Source organism: Bombyx mandarina, chromosome 10, assembly GCF_030267445.1.
Source record: "Bombyx mandarina strain Sakado chromosome 10, ASM3026744v2".
NCBI classification, from domain to species: domain Eukaryota; kingdom Metazoa; phylum Arthropoda; class Insecta; order Lepidoptera; family Bombycidae; genus Bombyx; species Bombyx mandarina.
In genome coordinates this window covers 13,818,077-13,833,126 of record NC_143217.1, presented here as the reverse complement: position 1 = coordinate 13,833,126, position 15,050 = coordinate 13,818,077, and the positions used below count along the sequence as shown (strand labels likewise).

At 37.5% G+C, this 15,050-nt stretch overlaps 1 protein-coding gene across 11 annotated transcripts in view; it reads right to left on the bottom strand.

Annotated features, from left to right (window-relative positions):
• Positions 1-15,050, bottom strand: part of mmd (disintegrin and metalloproteinase domain-containing protein mind-meld) — a 937,314-nt gene that overhangs the window by 848,169 nt on the left and 74,095 nt on the right. For all 11 annotated transcript variants that reach the window (XR_016323709.1, XM_089730674.1, XM_089730671.1 and 8 more), the window contains one exon: positions 8,553-8,597. Coding sequence is in view for 10 of the 11 variants with exons in the window: in XM_089730674.1 (XP_089586800.1) it covers positions 8,553-8,597 (45 nt within the window). In the remaining variant the exon portion in view is untranslated. The remainder of the gene's footprint in view (positions 1-8,552; positions 8,598-15,050) is intronic.

Genomic DNA, 15,050 nt, shown 5'->3' with positions numbered 1-15,050 from the left:
ATTAAATCAATAAAAAAACATTACACACACTACCATGTATTTGACGCACACACGTATGCATACTATTTATTTATTGTCAAACTTTTATTCTTGACGTCTCTGGTCAAACCGAGAATAGATTAAATATTGTTTTTATTTATTAATAATTTTCTATAGTGTATTCTTGGCGAAATTTGTGATTATAGAAGTATAATATTCTTTGAAAATAGAATCATAATAGTGTACAAACTTACAATTTCAATTAATTATAGTCGAATTTCGACTATAATTAATAATAATAATAATAAGAAATAACCTGAAATAAGACCATTATGTAAAAATTGAAACGATTTATAACAATAGATGTGTAAGATGTACGCAAAAATTAAGTAAAAACTCCCGATCCATAGCCCTTACATTAGGTAAAAATAAAAATAAATAAATAAATTCAAACTTAATATTAAGAGCCATGTCAACGACATGGGAAATAATTGTGAAGACAAAAAATAAGAGGCTTTAGCTGGTTGGAGTCCAGCACTACCCGAGCCCTCCATTCTTGGGTGTCCATGATGGATTTTCCATCCTGTTTTGCCTGTATTTATAAAATAACAAAAAAAAAAACCTAACACCAAAATCGTACCTTACGTCTGAACATTACACGCCAAATATTTGAAGAACAACTTCGATTATCTGTCAGTCCAGAAACCAGTAACACATACCGCAAGCTCACACATGCACGCGATGCGCATCACACTGTTTCAGCAGCATCGCGCCAAATCATTCCGATCCGGCAACTGAGTGATCGAATCAGTAATACGATGCAATTGAATTAGCTCAACGTTCGCCACGGTCAGTTTAATGGCGCTCGTGCGGATTGGTATTCGCATTACTTTAGAACCATTGCGCTTCGGATTTTCACTCACACCCCTCTCACTGTTTCTCCAGTGTGACCAGAACAGTGCTATAAAGTTTCTCAATGTGAACGCATATAGGTGTTGGAGAAGGTTTGTTGTGATTTTATGAAGAATTATTTGATATTTCTTTATATTAGGTATACCTAATAGGTAGTAACCTAATAAGTGGGTCAAGCCAACATACATAATTTGGATTTCGCGTCACCTATTTTATTTACTGGTGGTAGGACCTCTTGTGTGCACGGGTAGGTACCACCACCCCGACTGTTTCTGCCGTGAAGCAGTAATGCGTTTCGGTTTGAAGGGAGGGGCAGCCGTTGTAACTATACTTAGACCTTAGAACGTATATCTCAAGGTGGGATTTACGTTGTAGTTGTCTATGGGCTCCGGTAACCACTTAACACCATGTGGACTGTGAGCTCGTCCACCCATCTAAGCGATAAAAAAACCTACTCTGAGATTACAATTATTAAAAAAATATATTGATTATTCAACTCCTCAAAAATGCTATGTCTTGGTATCGCAGCGAACATAGAAAGAATGATGTCGTATCATTGCTTAAGCACACAAAGCTATACACATATACTATATCGAGGAGTTAAACGCTCTTTGGTTTAAGCGACATTTAGTATAACACGCGACATTTATCTTTGTAGTTAAAGGTTCGTTTTATTTGGCATTAGCATCAACAGTTCAATATTTTTAATTGAAATTCAATTAAGTTTGCTTCATTCAAACAGCTGAAGAAATATTTTTACTACGTTTTTTTTTTTTTATTTCAACTTTAAATAGTCATTCACCCCTCATTTTATTATATTTATTATATACTAATGGTCCCCTGGTAGTCGAAATTCGACAATAACTAATGGAAATTATAAGTTTGTACACTATTATGATTCCACTGTCAAGGATTATTTATTATAATACTTCTTTAATCACAGATTTCGTCAAGACTACACTTTAGACAAATATTAATAAAGAGAAAACAGTATTTAATCTATTCTCAATTTGACAGATTATAACTGACAGCCTGCAAAGAAAAGTTTCAGAATAAACAAATAGTATGCATGTGGGTGTGTGTGTGTCAAATACATGGTAGTGTGTGTAATGTTTTCTTTATTGATTCGATGTATCTTTTATGCATTATTTTAAAAAAATATTAGCGTTGTGCACTTCTTCTCTATAATCTCTATAAGTGTGGAAAATTTTATACTCCTCCGTCCGCGCAATTTTCGTAAAGAGGGATACAAAGTTTTTGCTTCACGTATTAATATATAGATATACCTATAAAATTCGATAGTATACCCACAGTCAAACGAATATAAAAAAAAAAAAAAACACCCTAAAAAATCCAAAAGGTAAATAACCGAAATCGCATTTTTGTAATTCTAAATACGAACGTACGTCGTATTTGAAAGGCAAAGCAATTCAGTTACAAAATTAAAGTTTGCGCGTCCCCCTCCGCGCCCCCCCTCTCCGCGTCCCCCCGCGCACCGGATGTGCTGAGTGACCGACGGACCAACCGGAAATTGCTTGCTACTAAATCATATATGTGTATTTCCATTTATGGCCAGCCGAAATATGTAGTTTCATGAACAAAATGTAGTATTTTGTTCAACAGGCTCTTTTAAAGCTGTACTTGGATTGGATTGTGTTTTGATAACTGATGATCGACTAACGAGATTACGGCTGGCCTTGTGCTAAGTGGGAACCCTTTTTTTCGGGCAGGGGGCCCAACCTCATACGAGGGCCTAGGGGACACGCGTGGGTATGTGGATTTTGACGTTCTGCAGATGTTAGAAGCAGACCGCGGTCCCAAAGATGCTTTAAGACTCTACCTACCAAACGACTCCTAGCGCTCTCTTACCTGACGCCCGATCTGCATCCGAGATCAGAACCAAGGCAGAGTAGGCGGATTTCCCGCGGCAACACTTCCTAATTGGGTACGTGACCCTATAAACATGACACCGCAAATACTGCTACTAGCCTTAAGCCGAAGTATGTACAACAGAGACTGTACAACTACTGCCCCGTCTCAAGCGGACACGCTCCACTCGCCTGCGACAGTGAAAAATCCAAAAATGAACGTCCGTGTTTATTCAAATCGTAATCTCAAACACATTAAAATGGCTCAGTTATTTTCTACAACTCCGCCCGCAGCGATTCAGCAATCAGCGGGAGATTCGACGAGTCAAGAAACACTCGGAGACGCCGGGGCGTTCGTCTGTGAACAGGCAAACATTCAAAGCATCATTAAGTGTTTGCTGTGCTCATAAAAATCCGCTTGTATACGATTGGGACTATTATTTTATTTTATTTTTTTAAATATACTAGTTGCAGACAAAAAACTTAAACGATAATCCCAAACTCCTTATAGTGTACTGCATGTATAACCCCAATCCCATAAAACACCTCATGCCACGCCATGTTTGTGTTTGATGGTAGTCACGCTGACACCTTTATTAGCTTCCACAACTTTTTCTTCTTCTTTGTCGCTTCCTCATTACTGAGGGTCGTGACCACCTTGGTCCAGTTTTTGCACCAGTTTCCTCCAATGTTGCTTGCACTCGGCCTGCTTAATGGCGCCCGGGACGCTGGTGTTTGTGGCCTCCTTGACAATGTCCGTCCACCTGGTTGGCAATCTTTCTCGACTTCTCTTTCCTTCCACATGACCTACAACTATTATTTTTTCCAAGTTGTCAGGATTTCGTCGGGCCACGTGTCCAAAGTACTTGAGGAGACGCTGCATACAGATCGTAGAAACAAACACAACTAAATAACATTAAATAACTAGTGAAATCACCTGACCACCTACAGTAGTAGGAGAAAGAAAACATCTCACTATCATAAATAGACGTAGATAATGACGTCATTGTTCACATGGAATGTACATATTCTATATTGACACTCACTTCGCGGGAAACTAGCAGGGAATCACCTCTCCTTCCTTACTGAAATATTTAAAGGTTACACAGAACTCAATTAGCTGATTTAAATTATTGCTTTCTTCGATAAACACATGATTAAAGTAACATTTTTTTATTGCTTAGTTGGTTGGGTGAGCTTGTGAGCTCCTGATGTTGAGTGGTTACTGGTGCCCATAGACATCTACAACGAAATGCGCCACCCACCTTGAAATATAAATTCTAAGGTCTCAGTATAGTTACAACGGCTACCTCACCGTTCAAACCGAAACACATTACTGCTTCATGGTAGAAATAGGCAGGGCGGTGGTACCTACCCGTGCGGACTCACAAGAGGTCCTACCACCAGTAAATACCTTTTTATAGTATAATATTATTATACTATTGGTAGCTGGTTTTGACATCCAAGTTTTTTTTAATTTGATTTCTCTTTCGTGCTGTCTTGAAACGAGATTTTTTTTGTATTGTATTTTATTATAATAGATTTTTCAACAGGCGTATAAGCGGCTTAATATTTATAAAGACTTATAAATTAGGTTTTATATATTTAATATATTGATCAAGCGCTAACTGCACTAAATCCATGCGTCGGGAAAAACCATTCAAGCTTAAAGATTTTTTTAAAAACAAAATTTAAGAATACGTTAAGAATCGTCATTAAATTCCATTTTTGTGGTGTCAGCTGTTTAAATAACTAAAAGCTCAGGTATCGCAACTTGGCACGCGACGAAAGCCCGCACCCGTTTCTCCGCAGTGTCCAATTTGTCGTCACTTCGCAAGCTTTTTTCCCAGCTTTTTTGGCAGATGCGCGAAAACGTAATACAGACTGCAGCAGTGAAAATAATAACAAATTTGTCGTTTAGTAAATGTTACTTAGTTATTCTGAATATTTACGGAGAGCGCACGGATTGGTACCAACATCTGTTGCTGTTGCTACTAACGCAGGGTAGCTTAATACTTAATCATACCATTTATATTCTATGTGTGCTGTTTCAAAACTTTTGATGTTTCCCATTTTATTTGAAAACTTCTTCCATTAAAATTTTATCATATCAAGATCTGACCAGTAGTTTTTCAACAGTTCTTAAGAATCCATTTTTAACCAACTTTGAGACTATATTGATTACTAGCGACCCGCCCTCGCTTCGCTTCGGAAACATTAAAACACACATGAAACCAAAAAAATAAAATAATTTTTTTTAAAAAAGTAGCCTATGTTCATCAGGGACAATGTCGGCTTCTAATGGAAAAAGAATTTTTCAAATCGGTCCAGTAGTTTCGGAGCCTATTCGAAACAAACAAACAAACAAATCTTTCCTCTTTATAATATTAGTATAGATTAAAATTTCGCGTTTTTTTAAAACAGTTTATTGAAATGTTTATTGCTTAACAATGCAAAAATACATATAAACTAGAATGATTTTTCCTATGATATCAAAATTTTACATTTTTATTGATTGAATGATTATAAAAAAATCTCCTGATTTTATTTATCAACCAAAGACGTCAACAGACTTGCTTGGTATCAAAAGAACAACGCGATGACAAACAATATCCTTAATCAATAGTAACGATTATTCCGGTCAGAGCTGGAGCAAAGTTCGGCTGAGTTTGTACAATTTGTATGAAATTAACCGAGTAAGGACATTATTCGAGGTCCCAGGTTAATTGTAATGCAGTGAGTGGACTTTCCTAGCGGCTGAAACGTTGGAATAATTTTAGTGAGCTGTAAAATATGTAGAGGTCATCAGAGATTGTACTGACCACAAATATTTTTCGTTGACTTTTGTAATTCGCTCGTTGAGTTCATGAGTGGTAAATAAAGTTCAAGGTAAGGCGGGCTAGCTGTATACAATACAATGGATAGTCTCGATCGAATTGAATGTCGAGTCTCATATATACATAATATAGTATATAATACATAATATATAATCGAGCGCTATGATATGTCCTTCTTCAAACGAGGCTTGTGGAGAGTATTAAACGGTAGGCAGCGGCTTGGCTCTGCCCCTGGCATTGCTGAAGTCCATGGGCGACGGTAACCACTCACCATCAGGTGGGCTGTATGCTCGTCTGCCTATAAGGGCAATAATAAATAAAAAAACATAATATACATCTTCTAAAAATAGGAGTTGCTTGAATTAAAACTTCTTCGCACAAAACCTCCTTGGAACAGATCTGGCGAAAGTTAGTTTAGCAGGCAGTGTCTTGGCTACGCCCTTGGTATTGCTGGCATTCATGAGCAATAAAAAAACAGTTTTAACAAAATCGGTGTCCACGATTGAGTCCTTATAATATATATTTTTGTAACATTATCAGCAATCTAGTAGGGCCCATTAAAAATTACTAATATTTGAGACACTTGAAATTATAATTTGTGTAATTACTATTGGCAGGAGCTCTTGTGAGTCCGCACCCGTAGGTACCACCGGTCTGCCTATTTCTGCCGTGAAGCGGCAATGCGTTTCTGTTTGAAGGGTGGGGCAGCCGTTGTAACTATACTGAGATCTTAGAACTTATATCTCAAGGTGGGTGGCGCATTTACGTTGTAGATGTCTATGAGCTCCAGAAACCATTTAACACCGGGTGGGCTGTGAGCTCGTCCATCCATCTAACAATAAAAAAAAAACTAAAATTAAAATAAATCTTCTTTTTCTCCACCCTATCCCACTAGGTGTGGTCGGCACAGCTAATTTTTCTCTTCCATTCTCTTCTATCAGCCCTCATCTCAACACTCTCTCATATCATCATTCACATACTTCATCCGTGTCTTCTTCGGTCTTTTAAAATTAAAATGAATGTTTTCTTAAAGTCTCTAACTGTCTGGCCGCTATGGTCTGTGGCGAACGAAGTAGTTCACGTAATTGGTTTCGGCAAGTGTAAGCAGAACCGACCCCCGAGACAAATAACCGGCCTCGTAGATGATGTACAGCTGAATAAATTATTACTGCGGTTAATCGACGCCGCATAATAGTTGGGACGGGACTACTGATTGTTATGTGGGAAAATAACAATGTTTTAGTTCGCTTTTCCGAGATTCGATAAGGGGTTGTTTAGATATTAAATGACTTTATGATTTATTTTTATTATTATTATTTTTGTATTAACCTTGTAGGCAGACGAATATATGACCCACCTGATGGTGAGTGGTTACCGTCGCCCATGGACTTCAGCAACGCCAGAGGCAGGGCTAGGCCGTTGCCTACTTAATACTAATAAATATTTTTTTATCTTGCATGGATGGATACCCATTCAAAACCCACCATCAAACTCACTCTTGATCTATACTTGCAAGTGGAATAAACAAGAAGGTTAAGTATAAGTTGTTAAAAGCTATACTTTAGCACCGTTTTGTCAATCGGATATAGAACTCACGATCGAGAAACAACATTAAAACTTTACCTGCGAGAGAATGAGATGGACAGATTTCGGAAAGCTTCACTTCAACCACATGTGAACTGCTAACATGTTTTTTGTGTTCATATTAACTTGACATAACCATTCTCGTGCCGCGAGATAGAAAAGGATATCATCGCTGTTCGAGCAAGACAAATACGACAAAATACTTTCCGTAACACAGCTAATCTGTCAATCGTCGGCGTACCTGTCTTTCAGGGGGGGGTTAAGCGCGTTGTGACACCTCAATGTCAAGGACTGAGTTGCACTGATCTTTTTTCTGTAACTAGTGATCCCGCAGTAGTCGAAATTCGAATATAATTAATTGGAATTGTAAGTTTGTACACTATTATGATTGTATTTTATACTTCTATAATCACAAATTTCGCCAAGACTACAAATACTATAAAAATATTAACAAAGACAAACAATATTTAATCTATTCTCAATTTGACAACAGACGTCAAGGACAAAAGTTTGACAATAAATAGTATGTATGCGTGTGTGCGTCAAATACATGGTATGTAGTGTGTGTAATGTTTTCTTTATTGATTTAATGTATCCTTTATGTATTATTTAAAAAAAATATTAGCATTGTGCACTTCTTCTCTGTATTCTCTATAAGTGTGGAAAATTTCATACTCCTCCGTCCGCGCAATTTTCGTAAAAAGGGATACAAAGTTTTTGCTTCACGTATTAATATAAAATATAGATACGTGGAGGTGAGCTATTCTTAAAGTTTTTTATAAAAACCCAAGGTACCGGAGTGCACTTGCAATGTTACTCAGAAACCTGGGTTTGGTAATGCCGTTCGCATTATCGAAGAACTAAATCTCTTAAAACCAGTGTTTTAACATTAAAACGAGTTTTTTAAAGTTTTCAATAGCGAAAAAGTTATTCAAATCTGTATGCACTTAAAACAGCGCCCCTAGTGGCAAAAGTACCTACTCCATACAAATTTGAATTAACTTTTACGCTATCGAGAGCGTTAAAAAACTCGCACTAAGCACACAGTAATATGGGGGCCACTGAAAGCCTCTGCTAATTTTTAGTGTTTTGCTCCATAGGATATGCTTGATATTATCCGAGGAGGAACTGCTTGATGTCCTCCCAATTCTGCTTTACATAAGGTGGGTCATGAGCTTGTCTATCTATCAGCTAATGAAAAACCAACCTTAAATATTCGTGAAATCACTTCATGCTACGCACATATACCGTTCAAAATATCTGAAAACGTTCGTATTGAATCTCTAATCTGAGACCGAAGTGCATTTTTGCTATCCGGACTACCCTATACACATTTAAGTAAAAAAAAAGATTATTATATTAAATCACTTACTTTTATCAACTTGCATAGCGTGTGAGATCAGCACATGACATGAATCTGGAAAAAAAAACGAAAATTGCTTAATTTCTATTAAATTAATTTAGATTAAGAGAGATGATTTTTTATTGCCCTCCTCGCAAAACCATTTCCATGTGATGGGAAGTAATCAGGGTCGCTTACGAACGTCAGCAAAATAATTAGTTAAATTAATTAATTAAAAAATATACTATTCACATATTGTGTTTACATGCTTCTAATAGCCAGCCGGTTGGAGCTAGGAGAGTCTGCTGAATAAACCATATCAAACAAACTGACTAAGTTCATATTTACCTCATACATCTTAATACGAACTGAATCTCATACACTGTTAAAATAATCCATCAGCTGTGAGTTCCACAAACGTCACTCCTCAGAGCTCACTCACACATCGCGCACACACCGTCACTACTTCAAATAGGATTGTGATACAACGGGAGAATAATACTAACCTATATTTCCTTTTGTACGTCTGGATTATTATTTTCTAACTTAACCTTACTAAGAATTTTTAACCCATATTGGGGCTTTTTCAGGCAAAAAGGCTTTATTTAACAGGGCTTTTTATTGCTTAGATGGGTGGAGAGCTAACTACCTGATATTAAGCGGTTACTAGAGCCCATAGTCATCAACAAAGTAAAAGCCGCCACCAAGCTAGAGACATGAGTTTTAAGGCTCATCTTGTACAGTTCAATATACTGCTTTACATTTACCCTTCAAACCAAAACGCATTACCGCTTCACGGCAGAAGTAGGCTGGGTTGTGATGCCTACCCGCACGGGGTCACAAGATACCCTACTTGTAAATATTGGACTTCCAACATGTCGGGTTTCGTGTTGCATTATCTTATCATTAATTTGTGCTGGACCTAAATGCACTGCTGTATCAATGGCCACCAGTGACTTAGACTAATCCATATTTTCCAAGACTGTAGTGATTGGTATTAGGACAGTCCCCGTTTGTAGAAGCAATGCGTTAAGGTTTATACTATAGATAAGATATGATGAATTTATGCTTAGATACAATCATGTTATTAGGTCTGAAGGATGGACAGCTGCTAAACAGTTGAGTTTTAAACCTCATGTCTCAAGGTGGGCAGTGCCCTTGTTCCTATATTGTCAATAAGAAGCACATATACTCAGGTAAGCTGTTAGATCATCTTTACTTTTAAGGTATTAATACAGGAGCACAATGAGTGGAACAGTGTAATTAGTTTTATAAACTTTATATTAAATCTGGCAAAATACTCGTGGAATGCATAATATCGCTGTTCCACACACGTAACTACACACTGGTACATGGCACTCACACATCAACATATACCAAGCATGATAAGTATGGGTCACAGTGAGTTTTATAAAATTAAATAAAAACATACTTTTGACAATATCTACCATTTGAAAAGTATGATTTTTTTATGTTTAGATGTTTGTTACTGAAGCATAAGAAAACTGTTCAAGGAGTTTGTATGAAATCGCCCACAAAGATAATCTATTGGATAACCTAGATTGGCTGTTTTAGAAGACATTTGGTTTCTAAAAGACATTTGGTAAACCTCATGAACTGGAGATACCCGGTATATCTGTTTAAAAATACCAGTGTCTAAAGATACCAGTGCCTTTTGGTGATTCGTGATTTAAATGCCAAAGGACCTACAAATTAAGTGCTAGTTTATGGATTGTTTATGGTGCTTCTTTTATGCTCAATTACAATTGTAAATGTAGTGTGAACTCGCGGGGCCCATTTACAGCTATTTCATCCATGTAGCTAAGTAGTATCAAGCCTGCTCCTCAATCAAATCATCGCAGGTACATGGCAGAGTAAGTCTCCCACGTTTTCACATTTCAAAGGTCAAATTCACATTACAAAAGCTTGTAGAGACAATCTTCGTTTTTCGAAAAAAAATATCGGCGTGCGAACCTATCTCAATGGAATCAAAAGTAGCAAGGAATAAATAGATTGAAGATATTATAATACCCGATAATACCCGAACGAAGCTAACCCATATTTGGGAATCGGATAAATTAATTAGTGAAGTTACTTAGACAATAAATTGAGAGTCCGAACGAACTATTGGGAAGAGTTTCTTTACATTCCATAGTACATAAACGTTATCTATTTATAATGTATTACTTGTAAACCATAGCACCCAACGTAATAATATTCGTAATGTTTAAATTCAGCACAAACAAAAACACGGATAGGAACAAGGGCGGTTTTAGCGTTAAAAGCTATTTCCAGGCTGTCAATTAACCAACATAATATGTAAATACACTGAAAAAATAATTCATAAAATAGTGGTATCATATTATACTTATTGAACAATAGCTCGGAATGCCAAGATCTTTTTTTTATTGCCCTTGTAGGCAGACGAGCATACGGCCCACCTGATGGTGAGTGGTTACCGTCGCCCATCGACTTCAGCAATGCCAGGGGCAGAGCCAAGCCGCGGCCTACCGTATCCGTACCGATCGCGACTAACATTTAAATTGTACCATTAAAACAATGGATACATGAACATAAATTTGTTCTCACTGTACCACAACCCTAGCATCTATACGTTCCAAAGTGTACACACGAACATAAGCACGTCAGCGACAACACAAGCAAATTTCACGTGGCTGCGAGCGAAATCCGTGATACAATGCGCGCGGTTTGTTCGCCTGTGTGCCGGTTTAGGCTAGGCGTATGCTTGCGGATTTTTTGCGACCGGTGTTTTTTTTTTATTGCCTTTATAGGCAGACGAGCGTACGTCCCACCTGATGGTAAGTGGTTACCGTCGCCCATGGACTTCAGCAATGCCAGGAGCAGAGCCAAGCCGCTGCCTACTGCTTAATACTCTCAACAAGCCTCGTTTGAAAAGGGACATGTCATAGCGCTCGGGAAACACCGTGGAGGGGGGCTCATTCCATAGCCGGTGGTGTTTTGAGAGTTCTTGAGATTCTATATCATTTAAAAGGCGGTACGAAAATTTTATAGATCAAAAAAATAATCGTTACAAAATATGCTTTTTTCTTCGAAATAGAATTAAAAGACAAGCACTTAAATGTCAAAGTGCTTTGTATCCAATTATTGCGCACTTTTTAGCGTCAGTTTACTCCACTTGACATTTTTCTATTTTGATACATTTAAAAACATATTGAGTTAGTGTACCGAAATATAGGACAGATTGCAGTGGATTTATAAATTGAATTAACAATTAAAATAGAGTTAAAAATATTTATTTAAAGTAATTTATTTTCACTGCATTGAATTCTGCTAGCGTTATCTATAAAGAATGTTCCAGATTAAAATAACTTGAACCTGTTGCTGAACACCTGGATAATGTATTTACACCAAATGCGATGGATAATTCGGCTATACCTCCCAATGAATCGGAATTGAATGAGCATGTTATTGAGGTTCCTTTCAAAAAAATTAGTAAATCCGAAACAAGATCTGTCATAAAGAATCTTGACCCTAATAAATCACCAGGATATGATCTAATAACAGCAACTATTTTAAAAGAGTTACCTCAAGAGGGAATTACTTTCTTGACCCAATTATACAATGCTATTTTCAGACTTAAGTTTGTGCCTCACTTATGGAAGGTAGCTCAAATTAAGATGATACCTAAACCTGGAAAAAGTGGCGAGGACGTGAAATCTTATCGTCCTATCAGTTTGCTCCCTGTACCGTCCAAGGTCATGGAGATTCTGTTTCTCACTAGATTGAATCCTATTATTGAAACGAAAAAACTAATCCCAGATCATCAGTTTGGCTTTAGACGGAAACATAGTACAATCGAACAAATTCACAGACTTGTTGAATATATTAATAGAGCTTTTGAGGGAAAAAAATACTGCACGGCTGCCTTCCTAGATATATCTCAGGCCTTCGATCGAGTTTGGCATGAAGGACTTTTACTCAAAATTAAAAAGAAGATCCCTTCCAACTTCTATTTTTTCATTGAATCTTATTTGAGTAGCCGATATTATTTTGTTAAACACGGCGATGAAATATCGCCTCTCCATTCAATTAATGCCGGTGTTCCCCAAGGCAGTGTCATTGGCCCCACTTTATATCTATTGTATACAGCCGATTTTCCCGAAACTGATGGTACGATAATGGGAACTTTTGCTGATGACACCGCAATAATGACCATGGACGATGATCCAAACGAAGCTTCTTATAAACTACAGAACAGCCTTAATAATATCAACACTTGGCTAAAAAAATGGCGCATCAAAGCGAATTAATCTAAGTCTGTACAAGTTACTTTCACCACTCGAAGACAAACTTGTCCTGCAGTCACCTTGAATAATATAGAGATCCCGCAATCTGAAAATGCAAAGTACTTAGGGATGTACCTGGATAGGAGACTGACTTGGAGAAAACATATATTCACCAAGCGTCTTGCGGTGGGTCAGCAAATACGTAAATTGTATTGGCTTCTTAATAGAAAGTCTCAACTGTCAGTTGAAAACAAGCTTTTACTATACAAATCTGTTATTAAACCCATTTGGTCATATGGCATCCAATTGTAGGGTACTGCGTCAAACTCAAATATTGAAATCCTTCAAAGATTTCAATCAAAAACGCTCAGGATGATAGTGAACGCATCTTGGTATGTTACAAATGAAAGAATCCATTATGATCTTGCCATAAGAAAAGTCAAACATGAAGTAATCCATCGAGCTAAAGCATATTGTGTAAGATTGGAAGTCCATCCGAATAACTTTGCTAAGCATTTAATGGACAACCTAATGACTACAAGAAGACTCAGAAGAAGAGTGCCTCAAGATCTACTAGATCTACTGTAGATTAATTCATATGGACATGTCAATGGACATTGTGCATGCACCGCCGAAATTATTTTTATCAAAACTACGGTTGAATGTCTTACGACAGCTTACTGTATAGAATAAACTAAAAAAAAAATTAAATTTTAATCAATTTGAAAAAAAAAAGAAATAAATTTAATAAAAATAAAGTATAACTTCTTACGCGCGTACATAAGTACACGCACCCTTTTTTATTTTTTTTATTTTATTGCTTAGATGGGTGGACGAGCTCACAGCCCATCTGGCGTTCAGTGGTTACTGAAGCCCATAGACATCTACAACCGTAAATGCGCCACCCACCTTGAGATATAAGTTCTAAGGCCTTAGTATAGTTACAACGGCTGCCCCAACCTTCACACCGAAACGCATTACTGCTTTACGACAGAAATAGGCAGGGTGGTGGTACCTACGCGGATTCACAAGAGGTCCTACCACCAGTAAAATGTCTGTGTGCTTCGGTAACCTCCTTACATCGCGTGGTACATTAGTTCGTTCATATGTCTAAGTAAAAAAATTGTGTTAAGGTAATGAAGTAATAATAAAATCTATGAAGCAGCTATGACGCGCCACATCATTTTTATTTATTTATTGCTTAGATGGGTGGACGAGCTGACGGTTTACCTGATGTTAAGTGGTTACTGGTGGTAGAACCTCTTGTGAGTCCGCACGGGTAGGTACCACCACCCCGCCTATTTCCGCCGTGAAGCAGTGATGCGTTTCGGTTTGAAGGGTGGGGCAGCCGTTGTAACTATACCGAGACCTTAGAACTTATATCTCAAGGTGGGTGGCGCATTTACGTTGCAGATGTCTATGGGCTCCAGTAACAACTTAACACCAGGTGGGCTGTGAGCTCGTTCACCCATCTAAGCAATAAAATAAAAAAAATAAAAAAGGGTGCGTGTACTTATGTACGCGCGTAAGAAGTTATACTTTATTTTTATTAAATTTATTTCTTTTTTTTTTATTTAAATTTTAATCAATTTGAAAAAAAAACGAATTAAACAACATCCTCAAACACGCATATTGGACATCCCTTTTCTTGACATCGTATAAATTCGGTAATTCTCGGTACGGTTCGGAAAGTTCACCTGCGGCTATATTCAGAATCGCCAAGTTACGTCGGTCGTATTGTAATGAGCGATTTAGTGGGCAACTTCATTCTGTTAATTTTGTGTCACGGTGCGCGCGCATCGTAAAATTTCACTATCATCAATTTTTCATAACGCGTCTAAAGAAGTATAACTTCAAAAAATGACACTGTGAAAATAGGCGCTTGTCTTGAGCCACGAAGTCTCAATAGCAAGTTAACCAATAAACGACTCAAACGTTATAATAATGCTATATCGCTCTCTATCAGATAAATACGGGAATACGACCCATCTAGCTCGTAAATAGCGAGCAAAGTCGTGCGGATACGAGAAGCCTTAGCGCTCTCCCTTCCGAGTTTCTCTTGACCCACATCCAGAGCGAGGAAAAACTTGCAGATTATCGAATGTGCCCGCCGCCCAGACACACAGCACGTGACCCAGAACGTAGCTTTACGATTAGAAATTCGTATGCTAACAAAATTAATTCGCATTTATTCATATAACAATGGGAGTTATAACACAAAAACTTTTCGATTTGATAAGCACATGGAAGCAATAGTCGC